The sequence below is a fragment of the Tympanuchus pallidicinctus genome, unplaced genomic scaffold (genome assembly GCF_026119805.1).
Source record: "Tympanuchus pallidicinctus isolate F22 unplaced genomic scaffold, pur_lepc_1.0 scaffold2, whole genome shotgun sequence".
NCBI lineage: Eukaryota > Metazoa > Chordata > Aves > Galliformes > Phasianidae > Tympanuchus > Tympanuchus pallidicinctus.
Genome location: NW_026294721.1, coordinates 32,019,400 through 32,042,618, shown reverse-complemented (window position 1 = coordinate 32,042,618; position 23,219 = coordinate 32,019,400). Strand labels below are relative to the sequence as shown.

The window sequence follows — 23,219 nt, the reverse complement described above, 5'->3', positions numbered from 1 at the left end:
AAAGTTGGAGCTCACTGTCCAACACGTAGCTCCAGGGGCACGTGTGTCTGTCCTGGGGGCTCCCTGATGTTGCTAGATCTGGTTTGCTGCTGTGTTCCCATGGTTTTTTGGATTAGACCTTTTGTTGGTTTTCTAGAACTGAAACAGAGTGACAGCTCTAGAGGAGAGCTCGTTTCTTGTGCTGTATGCGCCTGTAGATTGATGTTCTTGTTGCTTTCCCCCCAAGGTATCTCTATATTAAGTTAGAGACTGTTTATTTTTATTTGCAGATGTTCCATACAACTAAAATGGCATTTGACTGAAATAAAATTTTTAGGTGGCCATGCTTAAATGTCCTCAAATTAGAAACTAATACTTAAAAATATATAATAGTGCAGAGTTTAAATCAGAGGATGCTTGTGCTAGTAAAGTTTTCATTCCACCAACTAAAAAAAGAGATCAAATGAGTGGAAAAATACCTAGCAGTATTTTCCTTCAGGGAACAGATCCATTTGGCTGTAAGGCTAATGCTAAGTTCTTCAAACCGTGTGTCTCAGAAACTCAGAGCTTGCCTAGGATTTCTTCTGTGGGGATTTGCATTCACATCTTTCTCAGCGTTACACCAAACTCTCTTCTAGTTTAGGAGGTGGGAGCTTCCTCTGAGGTTGCAAGTGTCATTAGTGGGCCGGTATGGTTTAGTGAGCTCTACAACCCATCTCTAATAATAACCCTGTGTAGGAGGGTGCTCTGCAGTCTGTCTGTTCTGCCACAGCTCTGCCATGCACTGACCCTGTGTTCTTCCCAGCCCATATGCCCCTGCTCATCTGTTCACGTGCTGTGCTAAAACAGCAGAAAGCCGTACTTTGTTACAGCCATGTGAGATGGTCAGCTTTACTATTAGGATCCCCAGAATTAGGATTCTGGGTGAATTATGAGTAACTGTAGGGCTTTTTTGCTATTAAAAACTTCAAAGTTAATTTTGTAAACTGGAGGTTAGCACGTTCTTGTTTCGTTTTGGTGATGTTTGCCTAATCCAACCCCAACGATGTGAATTTTTGCACCTGTGCTGGGAAATCAACTTTCCCTTCTTCCTGGCTTGAGATAGCTTCAGACTTAAAGGGAGATGCTCTGCAGTGCAGCTTTGTGATGCTTCGTTTACAAAAACTTATTGCCTTTAAAAGTGTTCTTTTCTTCATCTTCCTGTATGCCTATTTGTATGCAGTGGTCTGGGTTGCGCACATATAGATCCCGTGCTTCTCCCAGGCTCCTATAGGTGTGTTGAGCTGCTTTGCTTTCCAACAGATTGTACTTGTCAGTGCTGCCCCAGCTGCAGCTCAGGCTGTTGAGTACTGAGTCAGGCCTGTCTTCAGGCTGATGAAAACCTGGCTTTTTTGCTGCAGCGAGAGGAGTGACAGCTATTTTGTGTTCACTGAGTGCTGTACCTCATATTTAATAAGTGCTGGTGACAGGAACTGAGCTGCAGGGAGGTCTGGTGAAACCTTGGACAGGTTAACCACCATGCCTTCTGATGCTTGAATTCAAACTTTCAGTTGCACCAGAATTTTCATGTATCTGCTTGCTACTTCTTTTATTTTGTTTGCGTTAGTAGCTTTGTCTACTCTGGAGGAAAAAGGGGAAGATCATGTTCTGCTTTAAGCTTTGTTTATTCAGAAAAGACATTCTCCTTCCTCTCAATTTAATTGGAATGTGGAGGAAACTTGCTCCCTTGGTACACTTCTTGTGCTCCTGTCGTTTTATCTGCACTTTATCTACTCTCAGTTCTCAAAGCTTGGGTTTGTTTCCTTGCTGCAATTATGTACAGCAGGTTAGAGAGGTGTACTTGGTTTCCTTATGCATCTGAAGGGCTTGCAATGTAAGTGCCTCTGCTGTTAACATAGGGGTGTCGTGCTTTCAGCTTGAACCACAGCAGCAGAATACTATGCTGCCAGTGCTGTTCTATCCCCTGGCATGTTTAGTTATTGAGAGACGTCCTTCAGAGGTAATTAAACATGTAGTAAATTTCATGGTAGTAAGGAGTTCCTATAAATGGGAGGCTGAAGCCCTCTTTGTCCTCAAGGGAAGAATAATGCATGAAAGCAACAGGGGCAATTCAGCTCTTTGCTCCACAGAATGAACCGGAGCCTGTTCTGTGGGAAGGCTCTCTCTTATTTTCATGTGTAGTCTCAAGACTGTAGTTTGGGTAGGAGGGGCCCAAGGGTTCTTGGACTGGGGGGGGGATTAAGTGTACAGTTAATCGGTCAGAACCAGATCTACGAGGATTGTTGTCACTTCTGTGACCAAGGTTTCTGTCCAGAACTCGGGCTACATTGTGGTGTATTGGTTTCAGGGAGTGTATTCAGACACATTTCATCTGCATTTCTGTAGGAGCTTACCCCTCAAATCCTTCCCTTGCATCAGAGACCTCCAGTTACATGAGTTTTCTTGTAATAAGGGATTGGACTTTGGGTTAAAGTCATAAATTCCATTTCAGTTCACATTCCAAGTAATCTACATGTTGCAAGATGGATGATCAGTGTATTAATTCAGCCAAATTACTCTACTGAGTCACAAGATACTTTTATGTGACTACGGAGAGAGGAAAAAAAAAGAAAAAGAAAATGCTCTAAATTCACACAAGCCTGGTATCCCCTCACCTTGTCTATGAGTGGGAATGAAGGGATGCTTCAGAGATGTTTTATTTGCAAGGTCTCCAGCTTTATTTATTTTCCGTCTTCAGCTCACATCAGTTTTGCTTGTTCTCTGTGCAGTTTGCTTCTGTTCATCTCTGTGCTCAGAGTAGTCTGTATTCTGTGAGGAAACTGGGATAGTGAGGTTCTGAGACATGAATTGTATTTCATCTGTGGCATCTCAAGCCTGTTAAACTGAATAGTTATTTTAGTAGCACGTTCTTTGTTTCTAGTTGGGAAGTTCATACTCTCGTTCACATCCTGTGGCCATGTGGTTGTGTATTGGTGGCTTGTAGCATTGTTCCCAGAGATGAAAATGTGTGCATAAAGGAGCATTGCATTCTTCACCAGTTACTGCCCAAAGAGATTTAGGTGTGGTTATTGCCCCTGAAACTGGAGGAAGGTGAAAAAAAACATTTCTAACAGTGTTATTGCTGTTCTTGTTCAGGATTCACTGCTACTTGTAACCAGTTGCAAGACTTCTGCTGATACTAGTAGCAGCTTAGTTTACCTGTAGTTGTTCCAAGTTAGCTTGAATTATTTTGTTGTTGAGAAGAAACTTACATGTACTAAAATAATTCCAGTATAAAATTTGAGTAAGGAATTAATATTTTTATAGCCATTTCAGTGTTTATATGTTTACATGTTTACGTACCATATGATTCTATTTCTTCAAAAGTCTTATCACAACATGTTTCTGTTAATGCATGGAAAATCCTATATTGTCTGCATCAAAACTATGTTTAGGTATGCCGTAACTGTGCTATGTTGCCATTTAAATCTAGCAGCTCAGGAAGCAGAGAAGCCATTTCTGCCTGGGAAAGCCATCCTGCCCCTGGACTTGAGATGCAGGTTGTAACTGAACACGGGGGAGAGGTATTAAACACTTCCAGACTGCTCAGCCTTTGCGGTGGCCAGGCAGGTGGCTTGCGTAATTAGAAGTTATCTGATGCCTCCTAATAGGTGGCTGGAAAGGAATGTATGAAGCTGTTAATTTTGAGGAAGGCATGATGAATGGCTGTGTGAAGACCTCATAACCTTCTGTATCTTTTTTTTAAATTGCCTTGCTGAACCCATTTGGCTTTTAGAAAGTGATTGCATAAGAACGTCATATAGATGTGGAAAAAGCCTGCTCCTAAAGTTGGTTCATTAAACCAATTTGCAAATATGAAAACAATGCATTTTAGGATCAGAATGTTGTGATCTTTGATGTCACTAGCTCACGTGGCAGTTAGACATAGCTTGCCAAAGGTCACTGGCTGCATGTTGTATCTCACTTTCTGCCTCCGTACGTGTGTTTATTTTTGCCTTCCACCTGCAAGAGCAGGCATGGCATTGCTGTTTAATGATGGTCTTGAGTGGGGAACCATCAGATCTCCCTTGTTCTTTTGGTGACTATTCCTTGATAACCTTTGAGCAGTATATCATATCCTGGCTAGTGGTAGTTGGACAGGAGGAGAGGAAGAAGGACTGAAATATTTCTACTTCGTATTTTACTATGTTCTCAAACTAAAGGTGGAACCTCATCAATTTTGGAAACTATTCCCCATCTCACCACAGTATATGGGGTGGGCAGGGGGAGGTGTTTTTCCCCCTTTCAGGCAGTGGGCACCTGCATCTTCTGCTGAGCTGGGTAGCAGGTCCAGCTTGGGTAAGCATCTAGATGGCAATGAGCATGAAGTTGGCACAGCTCTGCTAGGGCAGCACTCCTCTGCTTCCCAAGATGTTTCTTGGATTTCTCATTTCTTTTTTACCTCAGTAGATGAAAAGATGTGCTTTTGTGAGGCTGTTACTTACCTAGTTTTTCTTGAAGACTTGTTCTAAATACCAGATTCATTTGAAAATATTTTTTTCATTTGTTTGAGGGTACAGTGCATAAAATCTCCCTGCTGCCTTCAACAGTCTTGCTCATATATGGAGCCCACTGACTCCTATGCAATTTATTATTATTTTGTAGTTACTTGCATTTAACAGAAAAAGGAGGAGGGGAAAAATGCTAAAACCTGCAAAGATTCTGTATTATCTGTCCTGGATCAGGTTGGAGAAAAGAGTGAGTGAGTTTTGGTATTGTGTTGTTTAGACTGGCATTGTTGCCTATATTTGTCTATAATCTGAGCTGAATTTTTTAAAGTGGTCTTGTTTTCACTCCCAAAATTCAAGAGTGGAAATATTTAAATGTTATCCTCCTGAGATGTGATCACAATGTAAACTTTACAGTGAAAATTTAGGGGGGATTTTTTTCCAGAACTGAGTTTCAAGTGTCTTGACTTGTAGGATAGAGTCCAGAGGTCATGGCATGTAAAGGAAAATATAAAGAAATTATACCCAGAATGAGGGTCTTCATTTTGCTGTCAGACTATTTGTCCTGAATAGCTTCCAATTTCTCTGGAGAAGTGCTTTTTGTCAATCACTGCCTAAAAAGAAAATCTAATCGTCTTCGTTTCATACAGGTCCCCAGTGGAGAGGAAGAATGCCCTTAAATTTGTGTGTGTGGCTATGTTTTTTTTTAAAAAAAAAAACAACAACCAAAAAAATGATGAAACAAACTATAAAGGGTGTGTGTGTGTGTGTGTGTGTGTGTGTGCAACACTTTCTATTGTAAAGTGTACATTGCTTTAAAAACAACCCCATGCACCTGGATCTGTGTAAACTGAAGTAATGTAAAAGTCACGTTTAAAGTCAAGTAAACCAAAGCCGTGTTGTTTGAGTGTATATGTATGGAATCTACAAATGCAAAATTAAATTTGAAATTGTTATATGTGCTCATGAGCTTTTTTAGCTTGTGGGAAGGACTTTTGTGTCTCAGCTGTAAACAGCTGGAATGAATTTATTAAGCAATATACAACTCCTTTAAAATGTGTTTCTTGTTTTCTTAGGGTTTTTATTGGACTTCTTTCTGCAATACTTTGGATTTTCAGTCAATAAGTGTCTGTCTAAAAGTAAATGTCTGCTCTAATATTCCCTTGACATATAAAAAGTTAGATATCCACTAGCTTTTAATGTCTCCTATTTCTCTTTTATTTCTTTGTGCTAGAAATTTTGCTTGACAAATCCTGGAAGTTCTCTGTCTCTTGCTTTAAGTGAAAGCACATACATGTAGGAATCTTTTTGTTGTTCTGGCATAGGTAATATTTTAAAAAAGAAAACAAAATCACCTGTGTGATGGTGATGCAGTGTATCTTCTCTTCTTTCAAGCTACGTTGAAAAGTTGCTGCCTTTCATTTGCGATATTTGCAGGACTGGTCATGGATTCTCAGACCTGTTGCAAAACTTGCCAGCCAGTCCCTTCCTTCTTGTTTCTCACTAGCACAATTTCCTCCCTTTTGGTCCGGGGTGCTCCCCAAGTCCTATTTGATATGGTTGCCACAAGACTTCCTTCACTGTCTGTTGAATTGTCTGTCCCTTCTCCTTCATCCTCCAAAGCGATCTCTTCTTATATTTAATAAAAATGTATTGATCTTCCAGTCCCATTTATATTCCTCACATCTACTTTGTCTCTCCTGGTCAGGACTTATGTCACTAACTGTGAATGAATTCACTTTTTTTTTTTTTTTTTTTTTCTCCACATGTGACTCCTAAATGTATTGTATGTGATTCTGTGGTGATTCCCATAGCAGCGTATGGGTTTAGCTTTGAAAGTGGACTTCTGCAGAAATTCCAGTAGAATTTTGGTTTGAGATAATGTTCAGGTGAGCTGCTCTCCCTGTACAGATTTTACCCATTAGATAGACTGACAGTGTTTGAACTTGCCTCTGTTTTCCTCTTTACTTACGTGGCACAGCTTATCATTATCTAAATTATATTGTCTTTGAAACAAGACTTCCCTATGTGTTTGTGCATGCCTGTGAAAGTGAAGCAGCAGATCATGAGACATCTAATTTGTAGTAGCGTTTTCTTGCCACTAGTGAAGGGCTATTTCTTTCAGGTCAGGTTTCAGTTCGTGCTTCTCCACTTACTTTCTCTGTTTGCATTTGCTTTCACATGTGGGATTGTTTCACAAGTAGCATTTCCTTCACACTGCTGCAACATGCAAGACTCCTCTGCATCCCTCAGGTCAACTTCCTACAGGAAGGACTAACGGAATAAAATGTTAATCTGTTTGGTTTCCTGTAGAAGAGGACATCCTGGAAAATGCAGGACAATGATGTTGCATTTGATGTTTGATGCATGAAAGGCGTATCTCATTGTTTAGGACTAAATAATAGGCTTGAAAATCATATGGAATCAAGATGATGTTCAATCAGTTGAATTTTATCATCTATAAATGAGTGATGATAACTCTGTTTGGGAAAGGACAATTTGCACCACTGTATGCAGTGCAGGGATCTTCATGTGTATTGCCTTCATGCTGTCTGCCCTCCTTGATGAGCAAGGCCCTGACTGCTACCTCTGTGAGCATTTTGGAGTCAGCAGTGCTTCTCACTGTTGTAAAAACAGTGTACTGGGAGCTCCTGTTATGATGCAAACCATGTGGCTCCAAGAGCCCCAAGCAATTGCATGCTTCAGTTGTGGAATTAATTTGTGTTGGATGCACGAAAATCTTTGGAAGGGAGTCTCCATAGACATAAAGCTTGCAAGAGCTAGAGCACTCACATGAAGTTTACATAGCATTGCTAGCTATGTTTTTATTCTGTTTCCTCTTTCTGTCTCTCTGAGAAATTAAGTAGGCAGTAATTTTTACCCACTGGCATATATTCTCCCAGGGAGAAGCCTGAATTAGTTCTGTAAACTGTATGAACAGAAGAATAATCTTCAGGGAGTAGCCAGCCAGTTAAAATAAAAAGGGCTCTGGGGCACATTGACAGCATGGGAACCGAGCCTTCTGAGACTAAGCTTTGCAAAATCTTCTAATTTGTACTCCAAAATATCTGCAGGCGTTCTAGCACTTAGCTGTAAGTCATTTTCTGTCATTGAAGTATTTGGAGGAATTGCCCACCTTCTTTCAAATTCAGCTGTAGCTGCAATATCTGAATTATTTTGCCCTTATCCTTTTGACAATTTGATTTCTGACACTGCAACTTTATTTCTTCCCAAAATCAGAACGTTAATTGGATCTTGTTATTCAGAAAGCCTAGGGGTTTTACCTGTCTCATTTCAGTGATGACCTGTTTGCTTTCCTCAGTGCTTTTGGTGGTGCAGAAAAGCAACACCAGATACTTAGCCTTGCCATAGAGATACGCATCCATAGAAGAGTTTCTTTACTCCTTTTGTGAACTGGGTGGAAGTTTTGATTCATGTTGGTAGTTCTTTGAATCCCAGTGGATGTTTCTAGATTTTAGCTTATGTTATTCAGGTACTGAAACATCTTTAGGCTACACATAAACACATTTATTTATGTTGGAATTTATTGCTGGGTTTGTTTAATTAATTACTTCCCTCTTCCTAGAGAAGTTACACATGTCTGTGAAAGTGAAGCAGCTGACGGCACTGTCTCTGAAGCTGCCACAGTGCAGCAGTTGAGCTGTCATAAGAGAGGGAGGTGGCATGGACAAAACCTACTTGTGGAAGATCAGGGCTGTGAGGAAACCACCATCAGCCAAGCTGTGACAAGTGAGGAATGGTACCAGCTAATAACCGTTCTGGCAGCAGCACCTGGAAACCATGCCTGCTTATTAGCAACCTATTCTGGAGCAAGCAAGGGAAGCTCTGGGCTTGTTCTTCTGTTTCACCCCCTGGCATGCAAGTGGATCTGTTCAGTGTCAGATGATGAAAAGCAGAAGACAGCCTATTCAAAGACCTGTACATTGTGCAGTTATCCTATTCTCTAAACTCTTAATTAATATTTTTAGATCCTATTTGCCATCAGCTCAGTCGTGTGCGAGAGTAGTTTACACTGTGTGATGTCACCTCTTTTTTTCAGCAGCCATCTATCTCCTTGTGCTCCTTTGAAGATAAATGGCAGAACTAAGAATGAAATGTGAGGAGTGGTTTTGTGGGTTGCTCCCAGGCAAAATGCTTGAATGCCTGTGGGCTCCCTCCATCCTCTCTTTGTGGGCTGCAGTGAGTTGAAGGGCTGTCTTAGGTAATCTTCAGCCAAACGGCTGCTGTGCTGCAGCTGAGGAGAAGGGCTGAAGAAGAGCAGGATGCCCTGTGAGAACAGGCTGGGATGCAGCGTGTTCCTCTCACTGGGATGGTAGCTGGCAGAGGGGTGCAGAATAAGTCTGAGAACTACAGTTGATGCTTTGCTTTATGTATTGTCTTCAGTGATTGTTGGCATGATATGTTCACTTCAGACTGCAGCGTTAGTCTGGGAGCACTCCTAGGGCTGCCGGGAAATGAACACAAATGATGGGAGCACAGGGCAGAGGGAGAGGTGAGGACAGGGCTTCCTGGTAATGGAAGAGATGGGCCACAGCAAAATGCTCTAGGAATTGAAGGTTGTTTTTTTTTTTTTTTTTTTTTTTTTCTTTTTAACCTAAGCTCTGGTTGCTTTGGGGAAAGTCTTCAGCGTAGTTATAGGGCCGCCTCATAACCCCTTTTGTAATCAGTTGTGTCAGCGGTTTCCACTGCAAACCCTGTATTAGAGCACTTGTACCTCAGCTGTATAAATTTGATCTGGACTTTAAAACTGCCATGTACGTTCTTGATTTGGAAGCAAGTACGAAGGCTGGCTGGCTAATCTGTTGGCTATGTGAATAATACGGCAGTAGTAAAGGCTATGAGGAATACGATCCAGCTCTCAGTTTCCAGTGAGAGCTGAAGAAGCTCATTTGCCACAAAGAGCAGGTGCTCCCATGACTCTTTCAGAAACTTTTTTTTTTTTTTTTTTTTTTTTTTTTTTTTTTTTTTTTTCATGAAGAAGTGGTAATGTAGATTCTAAAGCCTTTTAGAAGGCCTGAGTTTAGGTGGGGTTTTTGTTTCTGATTTGCAGGAGAGAAACAGTTTGGACAAGCTGCTGCACTAGCTAGGGCTGGTTGGAGCACAGCACTGAGCTGTTTGTACTCAAAGGTTTGCATGTCGGATCACAGGGTGATGTGCTGCTGTATCTTTGGGTTTCTTTGTGTGGGGCAAGGGTCTATTCCCTGAGTTTTCAGTAAACCACAAAAGGGCTGCTTCTGAGCATGCTTGGAGCTCTGTGTGCTTGTGAGAGCATGCTGTTAAATGCTGCTGCTACATCGTGCTTTGCTCAGGTGAAGCAGGGTCAGCAGTCAACAACAGAGTAACAGGTCACAGTGTAAATGGTAGTGTCTGCGTGTGTTACAGCAGAGAGAGAGAGCCCCTGTGGCTGGGACTGCTATGTGCAAAAGCAGGATGATATCTGATGAAGAGATTGCAAAGCCACAAACAAATCAAACAGATAAAGTTCTCCTGTAACATTAATTCTGTAAGTGTGTATGCTGCTTGTTTTTCATGTGTTTTGTTTCAATATTCTAATGTAAGTAAGGGTGTAGGCTGAAAGGGAAGCAGGAATGGTAGTAATTAATGATCGTTGTCTGGTTGACTTCTGTTGTGTTTATGCAGTTCTTGAATTGCTATAGGCAAAAGTGCATTAGAAGTGCTGGAAAGATAAAAATCAAAGTGGAGAGAACCCTTAAAGTTTTAAATTCAGAGTAAACAATTCCATTCTAGGAGTGTGGAAGTTACGTCTGATGTTGAAGGCATTTTTGCATCATCAGGGAAAGCATTATTTGCTGTTGGACTACAAAATAGTCTCTGGCAAAGTGGTTGTGATGCAGCACCAGGCAAGCTGCTGGTAGCTACAGTTGATTCAGAGCAGGCAGTATAGGAAAGACAAAAGGCAGCATCCATCTTTGTATATAGTCCTTTGTCTTATGGATAATGCAGTCTAGGTATTTCATTTGTTACTGCATAAAAGCTAAGTAACAGGATGGCCCAAATAAGAGATGTTTGTCAAGCTTTCTTCGTAGTCATGTGAGGGAAAACAAATGGTTATAAGCTAATTAGGAATGAGTTAAACTACAAATTGCATTGATTTAGAGATAGGTGTGCATGTATGTGTGCACATACAATTTTCCTGAAAAGAATATTATCTTAAAATATCTCTGGAAAGCAAAAGAGGTACTTTTATTTTTCTCCCTCTCATCTCCTTTTTTATTTTTTTAAATGCTGTTTATTAAAAAAAACAAATAATAAAAGATGAGCTAAAATTTAGCTCAACAAAGTGGCTTTATTGCAGTGTGATTTGGCCTGCTTGCTTTTAGAAATTGGAAGGGTAGAACTGTGCTGGGATTACTTTCCACTGCCTTTGAAGTTCATCCTGGATCAAGAACTAGTTTACTTTTGTTTTATCTTAGTTTGGAACGTAGATTAGAACAGTGCAGCTTGGAAATTCTGCTGTTTAAAAACAACAGCAATGAAAAGAACTTGGAGATCAAACAAAGCTGAAGTCTAATATTAGATGGATGATTTTATAAGTGTTTATTAGAAAGTGTCCTGAGTGTGGATGACATAGACTGGGTTTTGACTTTCAGCCACAGAGCTGGGGGCTGCTGTGAGGCTGAGAGGAGGTTTGCTGCCAGGGCTGCGGGGATGATTGGCCTCGGCAGGTGCCTGGTCATGAAATGTCTCTCCTGCTTGCCTCCTTACTTCCCAAAGAATATGGAAATGGAGCTCAGTAGGAACAAATATTGGCAGTTTCATAGTTTTAGAAGTATTCTATGTAACATCAAAAACAAAACTAAACTTTTTTTTTATCCCTAATTCATACTTGATTTAAAAAATTTTAAAAACTCGTAAATGCAGAATTAAAAATGGATTCATAAAGGATTGTAAGGATGTTTGTGCTGCTTAGAAATTTGTTTGACTTGCAGATAGCCTGTCTTACAATTTTAATGCCGTACTCTTCTGTACATACACTTTGTTGCATTGCTTCTGTTTGTTGTTTAGGCATATTTAAACATGCATATGTTTTAATTATATCCTTTCCTCATACTAGGATTTCTGCATTAGTTTTTGGCTTTTTGCCCATCAGTCTATTGGTATTTTGGTCTTTAAGCATATGTAACACTGTAGTTCACCTCTGACTGATGCAGGCTCATCTTACTAACTTCATAGCTAAAGTTAAATGTGCAGTATAAAGACCAAACCACTCATACAAGGCAAGTGCTGTGTAAAAGTAGATATGATTTATGAATAGCATTCCAGGTTTTCTTATATATTGGCACCTATATTTTTATTTTATTTTTCTGTAGAACTTCAATATCAGTAGGCTTTTTTCAAGTTCTGAGTTTAAAAACAGAAATAATTGGAGTTAGTGGTGAGGAATATGTAGGGAATCTTTGATTTATTTTTGGTTTCAATACTTACACAGTAATATGTACACAAATCTCAATATGTGTATGAACTTACTGTTTGTAATGGTAACGTGCTGTTAGAGAAACAAAGAGATGTCAAAACTGAGGTTCCTGGAAGTAAAAATACATCTGCAGTCCATAACTCTTTCAGTGTTTGAGTTCCTACTGATGTATTCAGTGCAGATGTTTATTTTTATTTAGGTATCTGTTGATGCTCTGTATGCTCTGAGTATATTGCTCTTTTCAGTATCTGTGGCAAAGCTTGCTCTGTAGCTTCAGTATGAGATGAACAGATGCTTGATGAACCAGGGATGCTGGCGGGCACTGCCAGGGCAGAGTCATGTTGAGTTGAGATTTCCTAGAAGTACCAACCTCTCCTCTCATTAGTCACATCTCTGATCCCAAATCAGTGAGTGCTATTTGGAAGTTTTATCCACTCTATCTAGGTAAGGAGATTAGTGCACTGGCATTCCTCTGCCTGCATGGTTCAGCCATTAACAGTCCAGTAATTTGTTAATTCAGTTGTGTCTGTGATTTCTTCATCTCTAAGGCAGATTTGATTCCTTGCCTGCCTACCAGGTCTCATGGACACAGACAGAAGCTTACCTTGCTTTCTGGAACGTGCTGCTTTCTTCCCAAGATGGTCTTCTCAATGACACTTTTAATGACTTTTTGCCCAGGGCTCACTTCTGAAATACAATTTTGCAGCTCCCTCTCATTAAGGCATACAGAGAACTTCGTTACAAGACGACAAATATTTAAGAGTGGCCTCTTCAGATATCACTCTGACTCTGTTTTGTTATGTGTTGGCACTGTAATTAGACAAAAAAAAAAAGTGTTCTTTTTGTTTTACTTTACACTTTTCCAGATCATAAGCACGCCTCCCCAATGGAAATATTCACTCTGAAGCCTACCTTTTGATGTTTTGCTGCTTATGTGCTTTTAGGTTGCTCTTTTCATCACCAATTACATCATATATGGATTATGCCCATTTATGTATATTCTGAGAAAGCTGGATTTTTATTAACTTCAGCAGTCCAGCTACTAGGCATGGTGATCCTTCTGACCTTTAGCTTTTAATGCCCTGACGTTCCATTCCCTTTTGCAGACGTTGCTGACAAATGTCAGCCTGCTGTAATGTAGCGATTTAGAGAACTGTTTACTGTGGTTTTCCCCCCGCCAAGATTTAAGGATCTTCTCTATAAATAACTATGTTGGTCATAGCTTTCTGCATGCTAATGGGATTCCCTGAACTGGGTTTTATCGTCATTAGGTCTCTTCACTGAAAGTTGGGTCTGAACACCAATTTTTTTGGAGAAATTCTGAGTTTGATGTTGAAGCCTATTGTTTTACCACAGAAATTGTAATTCTGAGTAACGTAGCAAGTCCAGAAGCTTTCAAAAAATAAGAGCATCATTTTTTTTTTTCCTGTTTTCTCCTAGTCTTGCTTGCGTGAAACTTGCTCTGCTGCCTTCCATTTGTTAGCATACTTCAGTATCATCTCCGGGTAAAATAATTGTGTTGACCTGTCATGGTTAGGGACAAACTGCTCTTTTGAACCTTAGGAGATTATAAGTCTTCCTACTTCTCCTGCTTCACCTTTCACAAAGATAATGCATTTCATAAAACTAACACCAAACTGGAAGATTTATCAGGTTTTGAGTTTTTGACTAATGTTTTGAGTGGCTGATGATCGCTACTTCAAATGTCTGTGTGATAGAGACTGATGTGGGAAAGTGTGAGCTGCGGCCCACCAAATGTAAAAGCTTCTGCTTTCAGTGAATGTTGTCAAATTAAGAGGTTTGGGGGCTATTGCATTTGTATTATCCTTGTAGCATTATGCAAAAGTGTCTTCAGATGCTGTCAGATATACATCCTAGCTGTTGTGCATCATCCCTGAGATTTTAGGAAAGCCATAACCACATCTGATAGGCTGATGGGGTACTTCCCACAGGTTTATTAAGAGGTGACATTCTTCCTTGTGTCACTGTTCGTATACAAATACAAAAAGTGAGTCTCTCATATTCAGTGTGTTTGTACCCCCTTGGCACAGACTGATTTCAAGAGCTAGCCTTGTTTCTCTTGTTGGAAAAGTAAATGAGGGGTAGATTAGTGATTTGTCATTGTTGAAAGGCGTAACTTCCTGATAGCTGCTGTATGCAGTACAGGAGAGACTGCAGGCAACTCAGATGAGGGCCTTCATTTTGCTTTCCCTTGGGCAGCTGCTTGATTTACAGCAATTGGAGTTCTCTTTGGGCCATACTTTTGGAAATGAAGACAAAGTAATTGTGTTACTTGCAGTACCTTCCTAAAAGTAGTGATTTCTTCAAGAAACCGACTCATGCTTGCATGCAAAGTAGACATGGGGTTTTACGTACACTGCCAAAAAGTGAAAGCTTGTCTGCTGTAAGAGAAAAATATGAGTACAAAGAGGGAATTTGCACCATGTGGGACTGTTTTCAATAGCTAGTTACAAAGTGCTCAACAGATTGAGGACCATGAGTATAAATCAGTATGTAAATCTTACCATGGATTGCTGTTGTTTTTTTTTTTTTTTTTTTGTGTGTGTGTGTGTGTTTGTCCTTGGGAATAAAGCTGGTGGCATCAGATGAAAAGATTAATTTATTGTTCAGTCAGAGTCAGTAACGTGATCTTTACAAAAGTTTTTGTTGTTAGAGTGCTCCATTAAAGTGGACCAAAGGCAACTGAGCTGAACTTCAGCAGTGACCTTGATCAAAGAGTCAGACTTTCAAGAAGCCTCTCTTATTCTGTTTTGAATATACTGCGGGTCACTGCAGCTATAAACCAAGAATGAGTCAAAACAAAATTCTGTAACTGGCCTGTCTGTAATGCTGAACTTTGGACTTTCTTGTAGTTGCATCTTGGGGGGAAAGATAGCTTCACCGTTAATAAAGACTTTCATATGTATAACCAACTTTCATATGTATAACCAACTATTGACAAATGCATAAACTTTGAGGAGATGGATTAGATTGAAAAACTAGAATTGAAAAACCTGACTTACAGCCTTTCTTTCACCCATGTGAGAAATCTCAGATGTGAAGAGATAATAGACTGAAGCTTGCAACCAGGAAATTTTATGAGCCTACCCCTGCTTGCCTTTCTAGGTGAATGTGCATAGCTGTCATCCAGTCAATGAGGAGTGTGGTTTTGAAAAATAGATAATACCATGCAATGCTGTTCCTGTCATTAACATGAAATAAAAACATGAATTTATAAACAATGCTTCACCAAAAAGATGGTAAATACACTGCAACATCTGCAAAAACAAGCTTGTAGAGAAGAAACTCAAACTTTTCCCATTTTTTATGACCAAACATCATATAAGTTATTTTCCTTTGTTCAGAGAATATAAGCATAAGGTATTTAAGTCTCTCATTTGCCCTTCTTGTGGCATTTCAGCTTAACGACGGTGGAAAAGCAGCCCGAGCACACGTGGGGATCGGTGACGTGGTTCTCACCATTGATGGGATAAGTACAGACGGGATGACTCATCTAGAAGCACAAAACAAGATCAAGGCATGTACAGGCAATCTGAATATGACTTTGCAAAGGTAAGGAAGCTTTTTCTTTCTTTTCTTTTTTTTTTCTTTTTTTTTTTTTTTTTAAAAGGAGAATTAATCATTATCATAGCAGATGTTTGGAGGCTAAAACCATGTAAGTAGTTTGGCAAAGTGCTTGGAGTTAAGTGGCCTTCATTTGAAGATACACTACTGTAACTTGAAATGTCTTGATTTATAGCATTTCAGAAAACACATTAGTTGGTAATTACTTGAGTAGCAGAGATCTTTGCCAACCTCATGTCACCTCTTCCACATTGTATGATGTCTAGCTGCTCTTTGAACTTCAGTTTTGTTAACAGTTTTCAATTAAAAATAAACCTGACCAGCCTTTTTTCTCTCTCTTCTAGTTGACTGAGGGTACTTTTTGTGTCAGGTCCTAAGTTATTTTTGTTCTTACACTTCCACTTACTCCATTACATATTGCTGGAATTTTAAAAAATAAGCTGAATGACACTGTGGAAGCAGTCAGTAGCAGCTAATGTGGCATACCAGGCCTTTCAGAGGCCAGCAATACTTTTGGTTGAAGTATGTTGTGATGAAAGTTTCTTGAAAAAAATTGCAATGAGATTGCATTACTTCAAATGATGACTATTTGCTAGCACTTGTTTAAAACAACTTTTTTTTTTTATAAAGTATTTTGGAACCTACTACTAGGGGGAATCTTAGGAGGCATAACAACACTATTAGTAGAAGATCTGAACCTGTTTTTGGTTAATAGGTTTATGCTGTGAGTAAATCATTAGAAAATGTGCAGAGTTAAGGTATAAAAAGCAGTGAAATAGAGCAAGGTAAAATACCCACTGTTCCACAAAGCTGAACTGTGCATTGGATGGTTGGGGAAGGGTGTTCGGTTTTAGTGCAGATAAAAGTGAAGTACAACACTGTCCATTTCCTGGAATTCTGCTGATTTGATAAATAGTTGACTTTGGCACATGGCTATTGAGTACCTGCAGCAAAATCTCTCTGCTGCTGAATGATGGATTTTTTTTCTTTTCTTTTTTTTCTTTTTTTTTTTTTTTTTCAGTCAGCCCTTGAGTTACACAGATGAAAATACTGCAGCTTGGTATCAGAGGTGGTTCCCAAAGTGGTAGTGCAATTGTACAAAGTTGCAGCTTCCCTTTGTGAACTGCATTTACCACTATAGATTGGTTGGGCCAATCTGCTTGTTCCTAAAACTTCTTGAATTTCAGCATATTGCTCTTAGGGCATGGGGCTATGTTCTGGGAGAGGTTGGAAAAGTGGAGCGGAATGCTCACATGCTCATTGTTGGAACTGAAGCAGGAAGAGCCAAAATAACCGCCATTGTACCCTGCTGATTGCTGCTGTGCCCTCCTTCAGCAATGCAGTTCTTCAGTGAGTGTTGGTTGAGCCCCATATCAATATTGCCTCACCAGTTTCTGCTACCTTTCTGAACAAGTTATCCTTCCTTTCAATAAGAAAAGGAACATCCCTGTCGGAGAGTACAAAAATAAAATAGTAAAAAAAAAAAAAAAAAAAAGGACATGGCTGTAGTCTGAGAAACATCATGCTCTCCAGGGTGGTGGTGGTGGTACACAACATTACAAGACATGTAGTTGAATTTGTGTGTGAATGCTCTCTTTTCTGAGAGGGTACAGTTTCAGCCCTGCTTGCTGATTCTTTTTTTTGTCTGTTGTCCTGCTATGCTTTGGTCTTTAGCTGTTCTTAATGAGCGATTCCTTTTGCTCAGCCTCTGAAGAAAGGATTATCTTATGGTGTGGTTCATGCCTGGGGCATTTTCTCCAGTGAAACTTGTTGGCATTAAGAGTTTCTCGATGAAACAACCCACCAGTGGAATCATACACATTAGTGTGTCATTATTTTTTGGGTTTTTAACAAGGCGAGCAGGTCATTTGGAAATGCCTCACTTTCCAGGAGTCCACTGAGTCACAACTGCAGGAAACCATGAGTGAGGTTTGACCCACTTTTGCCTGTCATTTTAAATCGATTGGTGAGGTTAATATCAGATATCAGAAAGAAACAGCAGGTGTGTCCCATTCAGGCAGTAACTTGCCTGGTTGGGCACAGAGATGACTGCTGTGATTTAAAAATTGAATTAATCATGAGTTAACCCAGTCGTCTCCTGTTCTCACCCTTCCTACCTTGCTCAGGAACTGACTCATGGTTTGTCTGCTACCTCACAGCTGAAGGCTGAGTTGGGATCAGACAATCAGAGATCAAAGAAATAGCCTCAGCCCCAGTATCTGGGAGTGGGACGGATGTCCTGTCTTGAGGTGGTGCTTCTCTGCAGTCCCATGGGCTCAGCTGTTTCTAATTTTGCTTGGATCTCATGAAACCAAAGCCATGGGCAGTGCACTCCCAGCTCTCCTGTCTGTGAGGGATTTGCTTTATTGGTTTGTTTATTCTTTTTAGTCTGGAAAAAAGCGCTTTGCAAAGTTGGATAGACTCACGCTAGCTGCAGATGCTGCTTGCCCATGGGAAGAATGGCTTGTGGCTATAAATGGGGTGGTGAGCTAAGATTTTAATACTGAGGGATTTCCATAATTACATTCTTCTGTTCCTACCTCTTCTCTCAAAACGACATAGAGTATTCTGAGACATTACTGCTCCTCTCCAAGATTAAAGAGAAGCTGTGAATGTGAAACAGCATTGATCTTTAAATTATTTGTCAATACCACTGATAAGAGAAGACAACTTCTTAAAAAATAAATTTAAAAAAAAAAAAACCACTTGAATTTTTATATACTTCTGCTAATTGATAGCTACAGTGCGAGAATGCTGAAGTTAGTCCTAAAAGCACATATAAACATCTAGATAATGCCCCAGTTTTTTGCCATTTTAAAGGAAAACAGTGATTAGTGAGGGCCAGGAAAACTGAGTGTTACAGCTTGAGCTAATGGCTTTTGCAGTGTCCATGTTTGGTGAAGATAGTATAGGAACCTGAATATATTTCCACTTGGTGTTTTTTTTTTTTTTGTGGTAATACTTAATAACCTTTGTGATAAATGGTAGGAAGTACCGTACTTTCATCTATGGATGCCTGCTTTACCCTTCATTGGTTATAATTTGATACAGTTTTATGTGATTTCAAATATGTGGAAGTAAACATGCTTATGGAGACTTGAGTGAGAAGTAAAAATAGAGGCAAGATGGGAAAAAATTACTGGGTACACTACCAGCCTCACAACGGAGATTTCTATGCAACTCACTCATGAGAGACTAAATAAAATGAACAGAGCAATTGCTATTTGCAAGTAAAACTTACATAGCTGTAGCTTTTATATCTGCATATATATATCTACATAAATACACAACAAAGACAGGAGAGAAGTCTTTATGATCAACTTCCTTACCATAGATATTTTAATTTGGTACAACTCCCGTCAGGTTTTTATTTGACTTTCCCTATTTTTAGTGCAAAATGGAAAAAATGAAGAGAAGGAAATTAAGGTGCAAGAAGTAACTTGCCTGGAAGGCATATTTAAAGCCATGCCTTCTGAAACTTTACATCTTAAAGGGGCATGTTTATGGAGGCAGTTGTGCATGTATCTTGATTGAAAAACCAAATTAGCTGTTTTGTAACCGAATGTCAGTGCAATACTTGAAGAGGGAGAATAAAAGCTTCCTTTCTTCATGTGTAAGGCCACATCACATGCTGTTTTTTATATATTCACTCATTTGTTACTGAAGGAATTGGTATTATAGCTGTCATAATTAAAAGTCCACTTTGTTTGGAGATTGCTTAAATACAAATAGATAAAACTTTAGTTGCCTGCTGTACAAAGCTGGAGGTTCTCAACGTTTCTATTGCTGGGAAGTGTGTTCAGGTAATGTCTTTAAAACTGATTAGCTCTGGGCACAGGTTTTGTTGGTTACCATGAAAGTTATAATTTCATTTCACAATTTTTAAAATACAATTTGTAGATGTTTTGTTCATTTTTTCCCATTACATATGGCTAAAAAATTCTCCTTTTATAACATATGATTTTACCTTCTATTTAATGTTTTCTTTCTTCATATATATATATTTTTAAGAAACATTAAATGTGTTTAATAGTTAAGAATTATTTCGTTATGATATTTATCCCTTCCTCCCAGAGACCTTGCTCTTTTGCACCCCAGTATTTTATTTTTCTGTTAAAGTCCTTTCGTGGTTCCCATGAGGACAGATGGAAACCAGATGCTTGCTTTTTGAATATCAACTTTAGTAACTTAGCATGGGCTTCCATAAATAAACTTGTAAGTTACTGAACAGCTAAGAGCCACCACCAATTTTAAATATTGTTTTTGGGGACTATTTCTCCAGACTCATGCCTTAGTTATTTTTTGGAATTGAGAAAGCTGAAGATCATGTATTTCTACTGTTACGTGACACCATGATTCCCATGAAACTTCTGGAAAAAGTGGCAACGAGCAGTGCATGGATTAAGAAGAAACAGTAGAGAAAATCCTGGAAGGCACTGGTGTTTTTTTTACTTTTAAAATGTGGAATTTATTTACCTTTCTAATTCATAAAACAGATCTTCATAGTGAGAAAACGGTGCTACTTCTGAAGGAGTTTTTTCATCTCTCTCTGACAGCAGGAACAGAAAGCTATGGAGCCAATTCACTTGGGAAGAACCCTTGAGGATGTTTGTTATTTACTTTTCTATCACCTTACAGCAATGCTTCAGAAATCTTTTGGGTGCTGTATGTCAACACAGAGTGGTTTCTCTAATGCTGCTTCCATTTCTGCAGTGGTTGAGTTCATGGATTTTTACAAACGAAAGTGGGGTATTGCAATGCAGCCAATGAATTTCAGAGATGCCTATGGGATTTTTGGTTTTGTTTTTCTGAATTTTTAGGACCACAGGGATACCCAGAAGTTTCAGGTGAGGCTAGAGCCAGCTGGGCAATTTGATATCCATAGAAGCAAGACAAATTTGGAGGCAAAATTCAGATGAGTCTTAAGACTGAGTTCTGCAGTTAATAAACCAAATGTCTACACCAGTGACACTTATTTTATCTGCTTTCCTGAGTATATCTTTATTAGCAGATCTTTATAGCATTCTTCCTCATCTCAGATTTTCCTTCAGGAAATATGAAGTCTAGACTTCCAGCTTAAGAACAGCTGAAATTCTCATGATTTGAGGTGGGATAATAAGGAAAAATATTTTGGATCATTTGATTTGTGTTTTGTAAGATGATTTTTCAAATTATCCATTTCAGAAAGGGCTGTCTGCAGTAAGATTAGCTCAGTATGCATTTTAATCACCATTTTCATTGTTCCCAGTATTATATTTAGTAGAAAATAACAAGATGTTTTTATCATTTATTGTATAAAGAACCCTGATCTGCTGGGGCACGGGAGGAAGAGCTTTTTGCTGTGAGGCGTATGTTTTCTGACAAACTGTGTGGATAAAGTGTATGATCTTGCTTCTGTTTTGAATTTGGGAAGTGAGATTGTAAGAGATTTTTTCTTGCTTTGCTCCTTAGGTATAGACTGTAAACAATTTTGATTCAAAAAAAATAAATGTCAGAGGTGCTGGAAATAGTGCTGTGGATCCCAAGATCTGCCCTGAGTCATCAGTACAGAAATTGGAATTCCTAAATGTTAAAAGTTCATATAGCCTCCAGAGAGAAGGGAGTGAAAACAGTATAACTGTTAAATAAAATGACAGAAGTAGTGATATAATAAAAATAATAATTTAAGAAGGGAACCTCTAGAAGAATTACAAGTGTAGAAAGGATTTCAGACTATTAATAATACAAGTTTCACTTTAGGTGATAGTTACGGCTTGTACTTTATGGTTTATGAGTCATGGATTGCTTGGGGTGGATATTTTGTTTCCACAAACCATATAAGGATAAACTTTTAAGAAAGCTATGGCAAGAATGCATTAGGAAGTCTTATTTTTCTCCTACTTTGGTTTACTAGTCATCATTGTTTCCCTTACATAGGCATTTTTGTTTTAGTTTTTTTCTTCAGTGATTTGCTTTTCTAGCATATAAAAGATGGCTTTGTTTCCCTTGCTAGTTGAATGTAGGCGTTAAATTGGTTTAAAGGATCACAACTTGAGTTTGAAGAATCTCAAACTGAGTCACATTTTTCTAAGTATCATAACTTTATTTTTTTATTTTTGCTGGAGTTCTTTTTTCTATAACATAAATACTTGTATAACTCTTCTTTCAAGGATGTCTGCACTGAATGTCTGCATGATCAGGCAAGAAAAGCAGTAATGCAAGGCAAAATAAAACACAGCAGTCACCAAACAGTTCAACCCAATGTACGATAAGAGCTATTTTATTCTGTATTTTCATAAATCTGGAAGCTTTGAAGCGGGAGAAGAGTGCCAACAGTACTGTAATGGAGTTAGTCTGTTAGACCTTTGGATTTGCTTCATGACATTGTACTGCTCAGCAGGACTGAGGAGAAATGCCAGTGCCAAGCTGGGATCCACCTGACTTCCTGCACCAGTGCAGATAATTGGTATGAGGAAAAGGTAATTCAAGGCTGCGTGCTTCCTGGCAGGAAAGTCACCTAGTGTTTTGGTCAGCCTGCCCTTTGGGTTTGGCAGTAGCTTGACCTGCAGGAGAAACATAGCATATTGCAGTGCAAGCAACTGAGTGACCCTTGTGCCTCATTTTGAAATTAAGCAGCACTGGGCAGGCAGCTGTCCACTGAATTCGAAGTTAATGGAGATGCTCTGGTTCCTCCTTCACACGCAGATGTGCTCTTGGTGTTGTGTTCTTGGTGTTTGCACTTTTTTCTTTTTAACTGGAGCCAGGTTAGAAAGTTTTTGCTCCTCATGTAGCAGCTGAACAGGTTTTGCTGGCTAAGCCATGCCTTTGGGAAGTCTGGCTGCAAACTAAATAAATGCAAGGGGTACAGCTCTTGCTTCCAGCTGGAATTCAAAACCTTTTGTTGTGCACAGCATTTTGCTACATGTCAACTAGCAATTAGATGAACCACAAAATATGCGGCAGATAAACAAACTAAACAGACTAAAAACTTGCCTTGAAGTTCAAAAGGGAGTTGCTGGGGTGAAAATGTAAGGTTTCAGGGTAAAAATAGAGTTCAGTGATCCATTTTATTTTTGTTGGGGTCATACCTATGCATCTGCCAGGTGGGTGGGAGTGAGGGCTGGCAAAATAGAGGCCTTCCACATATTTTCTGCCACAGAGCCTTGCTGAGGATCTGTAGAGCTGCAAGGATGAAAATATGTAAATGTATTTTGGTAATAAGGGATCATAAACTCCATAGTAAATATATAGAGGACAATGCCAGGTACTAAGGGTAGGTCATAATTTACTGAGCACCTTAAATGTTTCTGTCAACAGTACTCTAGCTGAAATATGATGATTGATTTACATCTCTGAAGACAGAAACAAACAGTGATAATTTAATCAAATATATTTTACCCAAAGCAATGTAATTAGTTTGAAATACCTGAAAATTAGAGCAACTCTCTTGATGCCAGTGTGTGCACTCTTCCAGAATGTGAAGAAGCAGAGTTGACCGAGTATCTCTGTGGGCAGCAGGGAATTCTCTAACGTATTCCACATGGTCAAACTTCTGTTTTAACGTGTACAGCAAGAACTAATGTTTGCAAGCTGAAATTTAATACTCAAAATGTGTCTAGGAAGGTTGCAGTGGTAACTACTGTTACTAGGAATCTGACTACTGCCTAATAGAAATCTCCAGATTGCAAATTCCTTGGGACAGTTTTGCTTGTCTGTTAAATTTATTCATATTC

General features: G+C 39.2%; 1 protein-coding gene across 12 annotated transcripts in view; it reads left to right on the top strand.

Moving 5' to 3' along the window:
• Nucleotides 1-23,219, top strand: part of PDLIM5 (PDZ and LIM domain 5) — a 116,541-nt gene that overhangs the window by 21,590 nt on the left and 71,732 nt on the right. For 10 of the 12 annotated variants that reach the window (XM_052682120.1, XM_052682115.1, XM_052682119.1 and 7 more), the window contains one exon: nt 15,344-15,495. In XM_052682120.1, coding sequence (XP_052538080.1) covers nt 15,344-15,495 — 152 coding nt within the window. Of the gene's footprint in view, nt 1-9,282; nt 9,393-15,343; nt 15,496-23,219 lie in introns of those variants that run through there. The other 2 variants (XM_052682116.1, XM_052682117.1) reach the window with 2 other exon arrangements.